This window comes from Ambystoma mexicanum, chromosome 1q (genome assembly GCF_040938575.1).
Source record: "Ambystoma mexicanum isolate Mex_15411 chromosome 1q, UKY_AmexF1_1, whole genome shotgun sequence".
NCBI lineage: Eukaryota > Metazoa > Chordata > Amphibia > Caudata > Ambystomatidae > Ambystoma > Ambystoma mexicanum.
In genome coordinates, this window is record NC_090922.1 from 453,611,773 (window position 1) to 453,626,596 (window position 14,824).

At 45.3% G+C, this 14,824-nt stretch overlaps 1 protein-coding gene across 1 annotated transcript in view; it reads left to right on the forward strand.

Annotated features, from left to right (window-relative positions):
• Positions 1–4,489: 4,489 nt before the first annotated feature.
• The window catches only part of SLC12A3 (solute carrier family 12 member 3), a 480,556-nt gene continuing 470,221 nt past the window's right edge, over positions 4,490–14,824 (forward strand). Inside the window, exon 1 of the mRNA XM_069640343.1 lies at positions 4,490–4,860. Within this exon, the coding sequence (XP_069496444.1) occupies positions 4,558–4,860 (303 nt within the window). The 5' untranslated portion in view covers positions 4,490–4,557. The remainder of the gene's footprint in view (positions 4,861–14,824) is intronic.

Below are 14,824 nucleotides of genomic sequence, written 5' to 3' on the forward strand. Positions count from 1 at the left end.
CATCGGATTCTAGAGGTTTAAGGTCTGTCTGGTTCCCCTTATTATGCAAATATTATATATGATAGGACCTTGGGTCCAGTCTCCAAACTTGCCTTCAAATACTGAACACATTTTTTCTTGGAACGTTTGCATGATTTCTTTTTCCATTTCTGTTTTTTGACCTTTTTTCTTATATCCTGTCCTGCCACGCCACAATTTGTCTCTGTGCTGTCCCCATCACGCTCTCTGCCTGTACTTCTCTTTCCTGCGCTAGATGTCTGAGTTCGGCAGAACCATACCCGACATTGCAGGCTCCACACATATCACTGATGGTGAGTCATACTGTATATCAGACTCTACTCTATTAATGTTGCAAAGTTGAGCAAATTCCACCATCATGGAATCTGAAAGTGGGGAATCGAGGCTGATAGCAATGCAAGCAGGTTCCTGCTGCTCAATGCCAGTGCCGCCAAAATCTCCACCAAATTCCAAATCACATAAGCGGGTTACACACTTATCCAGCTTTTAACATACTCCAACAAACCATGCTCTTTAACTTCCTCCCGCAGATATTTGAATATCTTAACCAATGTGTTGAGTACCAAATGTAAAGCAGTTAAGGGCAGTGTACTTAGGTTCTGCCTCGCGCTGTTGGGCAGATGCGGTGAACTGATCCTGAGGAGTCGGCTTCATCCAGGCTGCTGACAGGTTTAAATAACACTGGAGTAGTAGATGGGGGGGGTGGGGAGTGAGACCCATTTGAAGTGTTAGTTGGCATAGGAATTGATCAAACTCTTTGTTCAGGAGAATTGCTGAGTGCTGGAAACTGGGGCACTAGTCTTCTCTTTGGGGCCCTTCCAAAGATGTCCTGGCCATTGTCTCTTGGGATGTCTCCCGCATTGACACTCCAAGCCCTAAAAAAATCTGTGATCTTTTTCTTTATATTAGTGGACGTAACAGTGTGCCTCATTCCGAGGTTGGTGCTAGTCATGGCGCTATTAGCGCCATGACTAGCACCATTACCGGTACCGTGTCCGCCCTGGTTCAATGGGGACTTACCGGTCTAGTCCGACCTTTGCAGGAGCGGTAAGTCCCCTTTGAAAATACCATTCCCCATTCCCACTTGAGCCCCGATAGGGCTCAATGGAAAGGGGGAAGGCGGCAATAACGGTACCGTAAATTACGGTACCGTTATTGACCCCCGTATCCCTTTACAGGTCCCATCCGAAACGCCTGCTAAAACCAGGCGTTAAGGGAAGGACCCGAAAAGGGACCTCGGAATAGGGTGCAAAGGGATTACCGGCACCGGTGTCCTTACCGGTGCCCGGTATCCCCTTGCGCTCGGGTCGTAATGACCCCCAGTGTTAATTAAGAGGATGGGAGGCGGAAGTGGAAGCCATGTGGGTACTGTCTTGAAACAGGGTTTTCTGTGCTTCCTGCAATGACTGCGGGGAGCAGGATGAACCCACCCTTGCTGGCTCCCCATCGACTGTGGCTCCTTGTTTGCTGCGTAAACTGTACATCTTCTCCCAAATTCGAGAGTGATACCTCTTACTGTGTTGTAGTACCGTCCGACTCTCTTAATCCATCATCTACCAGTGGACTCCAGCAGACTCCTCACTCTGCTATGCCACTCAGCTCTGCGCCATGAGCCTTTCTTGTAGGAAACTGGTGTGCACAGCAATACAGTCCAGCTCACAACACCAGCAATGTATAAGGGGTTCCAGTCTACACAGGATTAACCAGCAGACTGCTCACTCTGCTCTGCCACTCTGCTCAGCGCTCTCTGTACTACAAGCCTTTCTTGTAGGTAACTGGTGTGCATAGAAATACAGTCCCGCTCACAACACCAGCAATGGTTAAGGAGTTCCACCCCACACGGGATAAACCAGCAGACTGCTCACTGTGCTCTGCCACTCTACTCAGCGCTCTACGTGCTACAAGCCTTTCTTGTAGGAAACTGGTGTGCACAGCAATACAGTCCTGCTCACAACACCAACGGGTAAGGAGTTCCACTCCACTTGGCTCCTAATAGTGCAATATAAATATGCAAACCCACTGTCCGATAAGCGGAAATGCTATCATTGAAGTTTATTGGTCTGCTTAGATAGAAGCCATCGTAGAAGTAGTGTATTTAGAATGCTTAGTATATTTTAGAGTATAATATATACCTAGAATTGATTATGGAAACTACCGCGTTTGTGAATTATATTAGTGAGATTCATGTAGGCAGGTCAAATCTTGTGTTATTCACAAATTGTTTGAGCTTCTGACATTGTAGTGATTTCCTTTGGGAATTTAATTTGTTTTAATACATTTTGAATTTTGAGAAAGCATAGTCTGTTTTTCTTACCCAGAACTGTGGGGTGCGACTGTTTACCTGGGATATAAAATTCATCATGTCTTCCTAATGTGAACCAATCACTTAAACGTCAAATAAAATATCTTTCACACCATGAGGCCTTTATTGTTTATGTGGAGTTCATTGATGAACAATTTTGCCCTCTGGGCTCATTCGTTAAGGAAGTTAAAGAAATGCATATACTCATTGTGATTAGGAGTAGTCCAGGGGTGACAGCAAGCAGTGGTTTTAGAATCAATCACCTTGTAGTGTAACGTGAAGGAAAGACGTTTTAAAAGTTTATCCTCTTTTCATTGTTATGTGCAAAAGAAATTGTAGTAATGGTTATTGTAATGAGTTATTAATACATTGACAGTGTAGGTTTTGTCTGGTTTTATTAAAATACTATATTGTATTTGTGTATAAAGGATTTTATAAACCATAAGCAGCTAATAAAAACGATGAACTCCAACATTGGCTGATCACTCGTTAATAATTGGCAATTTCATGTTTTCAATTTCTCAAATACAGGGGTAAAGATCAACCCGGTGCAACCAACTTCTAAGGCCTTCAGTGTTTCTGTTGGTAAGGTGGGCAGACAGGTGGCTACGTTGCTCCAGTGTACCTCACTTCTGCTAACCCAAGACCAACATGAGAGCTTATGAGAATGCTCCTACATCCCCCTTCTAGCCCAGGGGCCTGCCTCTTCCCTCATTAGCTGCCCCACCAAAGAGTTTGCCCACGATGGGTGTTGGGATGGGTGAGTGGACTGATAAGTAGGTATGTGGGTAGGTAGATGGATGCGAGGATGTATTAATGTGCAGATGGATGGGCGGATGGATGCATGGATGCATGGACGTGCAGACAGATGGGTGGGTGGGCAGGTGGTTGGGTGCATGGATGTGCAGGTAGATGAATGGATGAACGGACGGATGGAGGGGAAGATGGATAGATAGATGGATGGGCAGGCAGATAAATGGATGGGCTGATGGATGGGTGCAAGTATGGTGGATAGATGGTTGACTGGGTGGATGGATGAGTGGATAGATGTATGGATTAATGTGCAGGTAGATGATTGATTGATGCATTAACAGGCAGCTAGACAGACAGGTAGATAGATGGCTAGGCAGACAGATAGATGGCCATGCATATAGATGGTATGGATAGATAGATAGATAGATAGATAGATAGATAGATAGATAGATAGATAGATAGATAGATAGATAGATAGATAGATAGATAGATAGATAGATAGATAGATAGATAGGCAATCAGAGGACAGATAGACAGGCACATACACACAAGGTCAAATGTATAAAAAACACAAAAGAGGAACTCGTGGGAATTGCGTTCTTAAACGGAGTTAAGATCACAGCTAATAGAAAAGTGAAGTATGCTGATGTCAGGATGGAAATGTCAGGGTACAAACACTCAATCCAAATAAAGCGTGTCCCATTCCAAACGAAGTCCATAACCATACCAATGAAACCTGAACACATACGACAATACAACTTCGCAACACTCGTGTTCACTATTAGGTAGCTGGCATCTTTGCTATAGGTAAAGTGAGTTTAGTGAAACCGTGGTGTAATGTGGGTTCATTTTCAAGTGGTAGTGTGGTGGGTGTACTGTGTATCGGAGGATCCCTCATTCGGGTATCTTACACTTTAACGCGACGTCCCAGGGTGTGTGGAGTTCTCTTTGGTGTTACTTGTAATCGTAACTCTTTCAGAGGAACATGGCGGCTCGTGTCTGCATACACGCATCCTCCTTCGCCGCCTCGTGCACATTCATCTCAGCGTATAGTTTCTGAAGGCAGTTTCGGCCGGAACGCCTCAAGTGCGTAGCCCATTAACTTTCTATTCTTTTTGAATCACTAATTATAATGGAACAGCGTGTACTGGGGTTACATTATGAGGCAAACGCACGCATTCCTCCTTTATCAGCAGTTGCAACTTAATCGAAAGTCGGTTATCGGCGAAGCCATCGGCCGCCTGCGGCCAGAGTGTGCGGTGCGCAGGTCGTTTTGTGTCCCCTCAGGCTGCACTTCACCCGATGAAGCCTAGATGGGCCTAGGCCCGTGTGTTTTCCTGGTTTGTCATCGCCCGTCATTAGGGCTGGTTGGTTGGCTCCGGTTCCCCCGGGTATAAAACCCTCTTTGGTCGTTATGTGCCCATATTGTTTGCCCTGGACGCCGCAGTAGGCCCGGAAACCCTCTCTGAGGGGCACGGGATGACATGGCGGAACTTCCGATGACAGAGGTGGCGGTGGAGCCCGCGTCGCCCCATGGACGCTTCACCATCAGCACCCTGCTCAGCAACGACGACAACGCCAGAGGCGCCTACCCCCAGGCCGAAAATGTCCCCTACGACACCTTCCACGTCAACAACCTCACCCACAGCAGCACTTACTACATGAGGACCTTCGGCTACAACACCGTGGACGCCGTGCCCGCCTACGACCACTATGCCAACACCGAGGTCCTGGGCGAGACCAGGAAGGTTAGGCCCACACTGGAAGATCTCCACTCCTGCCTGAAGGTAACAAGTGCGCGCGTTACAGGCTGCGGGCAGCTCCGTCTGCAGCTGCTCGCAGGCCTCATGACTCACAGTCACAGCTGCCGAAAAGATCTATACATTCGCCTTACTCCCTTACATCCCCGCTGCCAGATTCAACAAAGTGACTACTCCTCTTTAGGCCGATTCTAGTGCATTTTTACAACAGGTACCATACAAAGGCGGCGTCGCTCTGCAGTGGTCGCAGTTACAAGGCTGTACTGCTGCCCATATGACCCCTGCAAAGCCATTATGTATTTGTACAATATACCGTATATACGGGCAGTGGGTTGCCTCCTTATATTAATTAAATCGTGTGTTATGTGTGTATGTGTTCTGCTGCTAGTGATATTTGTATAGCACGTAGATAACTGTCGCTGGCATGACTTTGATGCACTTCCTGGGAGTTCCGCAGGCTGGTCTGAATTGTACATGGTAAAGAGTGCATTGCAGTACATGGGAAGGACATTGAAGATACATTGGGCCTAATTCAAAGCATTTTTTTATAATAGCAAAGCCCCATTGGAAAACGTTCTGTGAATGTCTATTTCATACACATGACACTTTGTTGTCAGAGATGACTAGCACGGTGGCTTCACAATTAGCAGATGTACACATTGGGCGCAGCGTGCTGTGTGATTCGCTGTATGAATATGTGTTTGCTTGCATGGATACAATGTGGCCTGGCTCTCATGCAGCTAACATGGGAGACTGCACTACAAAGTGAGAGGAGCTATGCATGTGGCTACCTAACCCTGGAGCATCTGATAGCACATGAGGGCGCTGCAATAATACACATACACATTACACACAAACCGCATGCACATATGATAAACACACCATGCAGATCCCAAGTGTATCTGGTTGACGTTACATGCTTAAATGGCGTGTTGCTATGGTGTGAAAATACAGGCAAAATGGAGCACGGCCTTGCAGGGAAAGATCTGTACATGATACTGTGCTTGCACGTGACACTTTTTGCAGATATGTTACCTGATATTGGTGTAGCGCCTTACAGCCATTGCTATGGCTTCAGAGTGCTGTGGAGTGAATATGGTATTTATATGTTCAGTCAGAAGAGATGGCTAGTTTAGTGAGATTAAATGGGCCATGGTATGAAGAGTGTTCTCGCGTGGCATGGATTTCTATGCCAGTGGCCGTTTCCGTGGGCTGCATTCTGTGGCGCGCGGCGCTAGAGGTGGCATGGGGCCTAGTGCAACTCAGACCCCGAACCCCCAAGCCCAACTGCCTTCACTTGAGACTGCTACGCCGTGCATGCAAACCACGTGAACAATGAATCACATGCAAATTGCATACACATGTGGCAGGTGTGTCAAAGACACAGACCCTGTATGTCCCCTTGTTGGGCTGTGTTTCAGATGGAGCAGCTGATTGTGGCATTTAAAGCCCCGCTAACTGGGGTTAGCCATACCCGCATACAGTACGATATATTCGGTTATTGGGCTTTTATGGGCCTGAGAATAATAATAATCGTGTTTGTCTACCTTACGTACCCAGCATGACTACTACACCAAGCACGTCAGGCGCCCCTGCCACCGGCCTAGCAGGCAGCTCCTATTTGACCTCTATAACCTCATCCACACCGGCAGGTGGCACCGGGGAAACACATGGCATATTGTCCCACCTGTCTGGTGTACACTCAACTGAAGACCGCTGCCATTCGGGGGAGGAGGGCGGGGTGGGGTTGGGGATATGAGGAGAGGGGAGGTTCCTCTTGAACATAGCAACAGAAAAAGGAAACACTAGTTAAATGATGTTCATTTCGCATCCTGCCTTTCATTGCGATGTAGGATGAAATGCGTGTCGGTCCAAACGGAATTCAGCGTTGCCCCTTCAACAGAGAGGCGCATTAGCAAGGCCAGTGACTGGTCTCTTCTCGTGTCTTCACGCGAGGTCAGGTGTCACCTTGAGACCATCATTTGAGCGTTTAGAAACGGGCTAAGACATTCGGCACCATGGACAGTGGTTTTTTTTTTTGCAATAGCATAGGCTGGCATGCCTTGGCAGAGCTGCCATGATGCAACGATGGGCACCCACACACATTATGTGGACCAGATCCAATCAAATGAACGCCCTTACAAGTGCCATTTGTAGCTCTCTATAACGCACTCAATCGTGGTCAGAGGGCGATGTCCAGCGCCTTGCAGTAGCAGTGATTTGACGGCCATACCGGGGGTCACGACCCGGCAGCACGAGTTAACAGCCTGAACGAAGGTTAAGAACGCCATAGTAAAAAACAGGACCGACTTTTAAGATTCCATTTTTCTGAACTGCCTCCTACAATTCGAAGCCATTAGTGGATATGGAGGCATCTGTGCTAGGCTGTTTATTTAGTCAGGTGCTGGCGCACAGACAGCACAGGAGACTTATCAACTATTTACTTGTTACCTAACCCACATAACGCCTTTTAAATCTTTTTTTTAAAACATCGTAACAGATTTTGTGAGCAACTTGCGTCATAGCGAGTATTTCATTTCTCAGCTCAGCCACTTGACACAGTGTGATCTTTAGCAAATATCCTGCCCTTCCTGGTTCCGCCATGACTCGGTTACAAACTATGAGCTCCCAGGAATGGTCGAGCTTATGAAAACGGCCGGAAAGAAAGCTCGGTGGGCTGAGTGGCTATTGCAGCAATCTGTGTGTAACCTGCAGAACCCAGGAGAAAATTGCGGGAGTTCCAGCACCGCATTTCATCCTTCCGCTCTCAATATGAAGAATAATACGTAATACAAGTAATACTAGCACCTTCTCCTGTAAAGGGAAATGGGTGGCAGGGGAAGGGAGAGATGGAGCTAGGGAACCCTCTGCAAACCAGCATTAGCAATGCCAACAGTTTGGGCTTTTGTGTAGGCTTGGGCAAGGCACAGCCCTAGTGGTTATAACTGGCCATTGATGGTATCAGGTGAATAATGGTGCAAGCACCTGGGCATCTAATAGCAGCGCCTGGCAAATGCCTCATATTTATACAGAAGCCCAAACAGAATCTTTGCCAATGCGTGTTTTTAACAGGAATTCAGTCAAGGACAGGATGAGGACTTATAAATCCAGTGGCTGAAGGCAGACCTGTCCGACATTTTTCCTGAACCAGCAGTGGCGTAGCGCAAAATGCAGGGACCCCCTGCGAGCCATGTTGAGGGTGCCCCCCCACATGCTCGGCAACAAAGCATGGGTCGCGCAACAACCCGGGCCTGCCTGGACCACCATGCATGTGCAATACGCACAATGATCATGCTGCTGCCCGGGGGCACAGCGCACCCCACTAGGAGAAAGATATAAATCTGTGTTTTAATCAAATCTTAAATCTTTCACCTAGTGTAGAAGAAACAAGGGGGGTGTGCCTGGCTCCAGGCACCCAAATCTACCGGCTAACTCTATGTGTGGCCAGTAATATTACACAAAATAATGATACAATAGGACAATACGTTCATGCTGTATCTGCCAGTATCCCCACATACGATTATTCTCTTGTTGGCTTTGCCGTTAATACCAGTAAAAATCTCCTGCCAGAGGAAAAAAGCATGTTATTGCTGGCTGCACACATGCCTGTTCAACTCCGCACCCCCATGTAAGGGTACTCTTCATGTGCAATTTGCCCTCAATGCCAGTAAAACATGCAATGCTACAGTAAGGAAAGAATTCACTATACACTATAAATCCCCACCCCAAACATCCCTCCATTTAGTAACATTCATCAAGTTGACTTTGCCCAAAAATGTCAGTAAAACATGTAAACAAAATTAATGTTCCAATGCACCTTTCACAGGCCTCAAGCTTGCACACACACATTCATATCCGTTCAACCATCAATCAGTCACTCAGTGGCGGCTGGTGAATTTTCATTTCCCACAAATTTACCAGAGTGGCAACGCGTAGCGAGGAGCCCAAACCATCCAAAGGGGATGCCCCCCAACGATAAATGTTTGAATAATGGTTTAACATGATGCATTATACAGCACACTTTCTGACAAAAATTGGGTAAAAAGCCAGAGCGTTTTCAATTGTTTTTGTAGGGTGACTCCAATCCAAAATATGCAATTCACCAACAGTGCACAGGAGCATTTATATTTTAATTAATGTAATGCTTTGCTATAAAAAAAATGCCATGCCACAATAAAACATGTCCAAACTGGCTTCACAATATAGGCCAGTCTAGACAAGTAATAACCCTTAACATGTTTGCTTTATCCTTGATGATGCCCAGTAAAAAATGCCATGCCACAGTAAGACATAACTAGACTGGTTGCATCAACATGCCTGTCTAAGCACGTAATAACACTAATCATGCTTAGTTTATCATACATGCCCATAAAAATGTACAATGACACAGTAAGAAAAGACATTAACTGCTATATTTGTCTGTTTGTATATATATGGCTAAAACACTATAAATACAAAAATAAAAAAGGCTAGATTGGCTGCACCCAAATGCCAGTCTAGCCAGGTAATTTCACTTATGAGGATTACTGTATCAGAGATGCCAAGTAAATAAAGTCAAGCCACTAATAACACTTATGATGCTTCCTGGATTATAGATGCACAGAAAAATATGCCATTCCACAGCAAGAAATAACTAGACTGGCTTCACCAAAATGCCAATCTAGCCACTAATAACAAATCTCATGCCTGCTTTATCATGGATTCCCATTACGGGTTAGTGCACCAATGGCTGTCTCACTCTCCCCAAAGGTCCCCTCTCCCTACCACCCACCTACCTCGTCCCAGTACTTAAGCACGAGGCAGCTTGTCTAATATATACGTGCTGGGACGAGGAAGAGTAAGACTATGAGTAATGAAGATTACCAGAAACTGGCCAGGTATCAACTCCATGTTCCCCTTTCTCGTCCCAGTACTTGTGTATGAGGCAGGGTGCCACATATACAAGCACTAGCATGAGGAAGAGTAGGGATAGCAGTAATGAAGATTATCAGTAAGTAATACATACATTATACACAAGCAAACACACATGCCTATCACTCTCTCATTTATTTGTGCACTTCATTCACACACACCCAGCCCCCATACATCATGAATTCATACACAAACTACATGCTATACAAATACAACACCCTTGCATGCACGCTCAAACATACATTTAAAACAATACATTTGCTTACCTTTTTAGAAACTGTTGCTCAGAGGAACTCCTCTGCAGGCCTGGTAGGCCTCCAGTGCCCTGCTCCACGCAGCAGGAATGCTAGTCCCTGTCATGCATAGAGCAAACAAGCTGGAGGTATCTATGTCCTGTGGAGGGGGCCCTCCGATGTCACCCTCCCTCCCAGGGACATGTGGTGGCAGCACAACCTCTTAAATCTGTTGCTTACAACAGGGACTGTACCACGATCCTTCAAATCAGAATATATTAAGCCACTTTTTGAAAAACACAAGTGGCGCCGTGGAAGACCTCTCCAACTACAGACCGATTTCAAACATTCCCTAGAACAGAATCGGCACTATTCTCCATCTGGGATGACCTAAAAACCAACACAGACTCCAACACAACCTCGGGTCTCATTCTGCTCGACCTCTCCGCAGACGTCAACATAGTAAACCATGACATCCTAATGAAAAGATTGGAAGATATAGGTATAACGGACATGGCACTACTCTGGATTCAATCATTCTTAGCAGACAGAATAGAAACCCTATGGATAAAACCCTTCAAATCTACTCCACAAGTTAACGACTGTGGAGTACCACAAGGATCCTCACTATCACAACTATACTTCAACATCTACCAGACTCCAGTAATCAGGATTTTCAAAAAATACAACATTACATGCTACAACTATGCAGACAAAACTCAAATCATCTACAAAATCGAAGATACTCAAGCCGATCACTGAACCCTAATAGAATGTCTAAAAGAAATCTTTGACTGTATGAACGCCAACAACTTGAAAATCAACCCAGGAAAGACAGAATTCATGATTATATCTAAAAACTGAGACAACAACACCCACATTCCCTGGCCGACGGAAATGGGAACTGCACCCACACCATCTAAGGTAGTAAAAAACATGGGAGACCTAATAGACAATGCCCTAACATTAGAACCACAAGTAAACGCAATAATTAAGAAATGCTTCCTCCTTCACTCAACAAAATGTCAAGAATCGACTACGCAAACAGCCTCTACCTCGGGATTCCGGAATACCTGCTGAATAAATTACAACACATCCAAAATGCAGCAGCCAGACTCCTCCTCAAACTATCCAGAAGAGACTACATCACTCCAGCACTAAAAATACTACATTGGCTCCCAATTAAAGATTGTATCACGTTCAAAACAATGTGCATAACACACAGGGCAATCAGCGGACAGGGAGCAGAATTCCTACAAAAGAAAATAACAATCTACAAGCCAACAAGACTCCTCAGATCAAGCAACGAAATCCGTCTGGAACCAAACCATATGTCAAGAAAAAAACTAGGGGGCTCCTCTTTCTCCCACCTAGCTGCAAAAACCTGGAACAACTTCCCGAAAGAAATAAGAAACACCAAAGACCACCTAAAATTTAGAAAACTCCTAAAAACCTGGCTCTTCAACACCTCGGAACCAAATTGAAACAACTAAAACAATCAAACAGGAAACACAAAGAACAGATTGACAGAATATATGATGGCACAGACAACACCCAGGACCAACTAAGGGAAACTCAAACAAGAACAAGAGAGACGGCGCTAGGTGAAATAGAACACAAGCGACAACCCCATGAGGACAGAAATTAGCATACATGCCCAAAACTACCAACAACCTTACCCACTTAGAAAGGACGTAGGGTACAGGCGTAGCTCGCAAGTAAATCAATCCAAAAAACTAGGTTACAGCAAAGACAAACTGGGATAAAAGGACTGGACAATTACAAAGATGGAAACACAAAAGTAGCCAACTTAGCATAATGATTGAGAGATGACACAGCCTTATCACGCTGAAATTTAATCACCGAAATAATGAAGGAGACACAATAGAAATATGCATCTCTCATAACAACAAGGATACTAACCAACCCCATAAAAACTTCTAAAAACCTCACCACTCCTCACACACTTCTCACACTCTAACCAAACACAACCACACCTCTTAAAGCCGCAGCAACCCGCATGCGCTTCACCACACCACAACAACAACCACACCACACAAACCCCCAAACAACAGCACACGACGGACTGAGAACCGAATAACACACCAATATGCTCAGTGAACGGTGTTAACCGAACCGAAGCTGCCAACAGTACTTCACAGCTCCCTTGCTCTTCTCCAAACTTTGTCCTACTAAAATGCCTAACCTACCCCCCGCCCCTTTTTGTTTCAGATCCGCCAGGGGACCACCCCCGTTGTGATAGTGCACGGTACAAATATCCTTTACATTAACATTAACTTTTAGTGCAAAGTTTGATGGTAAGGCTTGATTAAAACAGGCTCTAAGAGTTCCCATAAGGAGATGTTTTGGGTGGGGAGGGGAAAGAACTGATTAATTTGTCTCTCTAGGTAAGAGGGCCCATGTTTAGACATGGGTCGCTCTCTTTCCATGCCGAGGGAATCATCCTTACCGACAAACATCCCAAAACATGTCTGGGGTTGCTTGTGGTTCTGCAGTGGGGACACGTCCTGGTAGTTCTGACTGGACTGCTCCCCTGGCACGGTATAAGACAAGTGCTTAGTATGCATTTTTTTTATGGCAAAAACAAGACTGGTTTGCAAAATGCGAGTCCTATTTTATAATGACACAGACAGAATTAAATAATTCTGGTATAGAAGATTGCCCAGAGCACTGTTAGTGCGTATGATTCATTTAAAACATTTTGCACACCGATTTTTAGTTTAGCAGAAAATCAGAGTGACATTTCAAAAGTAGCACTAGACAATGTGTCACCAACAAGGGCATGTGATGTCATATCCTGGGAGCCATTCCCTGTGATTTCACTTCCCATTACATCATCTGGGTCAGCTGGGTTTTCATGGGTCGAAAGACTTGTGTGACTCTTCTTTTGCTGACACTGTTAAGCCATGATTGTAGTTGAGTGGGTTGCCTTCAGTAGCCCATATGGCTAACAGGACAGGGGTAAAACACACGTGCCCCATTTTGTTGCAGAGTGAGTTCCCTCTCCCTGCATTTGCTTGTCACAAGTTGGTGTAAGCTGTGTACTTTATATTTGTCTGCACAGCCTTTTTACCACGTTAGTAGCCATGTGCTCTCTGCACAAGACTACTGCGGGGGTTTAAATCCAGTGACATAGCCCTTTTGTTTTGTGGTAGTGGTTTGTGTTTTTGACTGCGAGAAATTGCCATTTTGCCCGTTTGTACCTGTACCTGCTCTTCCCAGGGTGCCCTTATTATAGCTGTTCTTTCTTTGTCTTTGCATCGGTGTTGTAGTTCTCTATTCGCCGATTCTCTATGCGTGCTCACTCTTCATAGTCACACTCTCTACCGTCAAAATTCCATTTTATTTAGTTTTGGCTGATCGATGGCCATCAATTTCCAAATGTACTTGCATACGTTGAAGATGGGTGTTGCACCTCAGTAGTGCATGTTATGTGTATCCTTCCACATTGAAAGTAGTGCACTACAAAATGCTTCACATACGATGTGGTGCGAGAGGCACAGTTTGATTTATATGTTATTTTGCTATATAGTTCAGTGTACAATATCTTATTAAAATGTACCGTTTGCATACACAATGAAAAAAACACTTCCATAATAATAATGATGCCTTGAATAAAGTTATGATCTCCAATTAGGGAATATCTCCGGCCTCATCACAAATGGTGAAAGTGCGGAAGAAGTAAACACGTACAGGAGAAAATAAATCCACCAGCGCTTGCTTTTCCAAAGTCATGATTAGTGATGTCAGATTTTCAACTCACAGTAAAGTTTAATATGTGCTACACTATAGGAGGTGCTTCCTTTCTTTTGTTAGACGATAATCCGCCCCCGCTGACCCCCTCCCCTCCGTTCTTATCCCCAAGATCTACCCTCTTCTTATCCCTTACCTTACCACCTTCTTCAACTCTTGCCTCTCCTCATCAATCTTTCCCTCTGCGTTCAAACATGCAACGATTATTCCTATTCTAAAGAAGCCCTCTGCTGATCCACTGCTCACTGCTAACTACAGACCTATTTCTCTTCTACCTTTCCTCTCTAAGCTTCTTGAACGCCTTGCCTACTCTCAACTCTCATCCTTTGTTACCTCTTCCTCTCTCCTTCCTCCCTTCCAATCTGGCTTCCGTCCCAAACATTCCACTGAAACTGCTCTCACCTCTATCCTTAACTCACTCCTCTCTGCTCGACATGCTAAGCAATCCTCTATCCTTATTCTACTTGATCTCTCCGCAGCGTTTGACACTGTCGATCACCCACTCCTGCTTCATACTCTTTCCTCCTTCGGGTTTAACAGCCCTGTTCTAAAATGGCTATCCTCCTACCTCTCCTCTCGTTCTTTTGCTGTATCGTGGGGAGGCCAGTCCTCTCCTTCCTTCCCTCTTAACTACGGTGTTCCTCAAGGCTATGTACTTGGTCCTTTCCTTTTCTCTCTTTACACCTCTCTCATTGCCCCTGTCATCTCTTCGTTTGGCATTTCTCACCACTTCTATGCTGACGATACTCAACTCTTTCTTTCTTTCTCCTCCTTCTCGCCTGACCTCCACCTTAAACTCTCCTCCTGTCTCACTGCTATCAAGAACTGGATGTCCTCCCGCTTTCTCTCTCTTAACACCGATAAAACCGAAGTCCTTTTCTTCCCCTCTAACTCTCTTCCCCCTCCCTCCCCTCCTCCTATCATTCACTTTCCTCCCTCCAATCTCCCTATCTCCCCCCAAGCTCGTAATCTAGGCTTTCTCTTTGACTCCTTTCTCACCTTCTCACAACACATTTCACTCACCTCCGGGTCCTGCCGATACCACCTCTACAATATACGCAAAATCCGTCCCT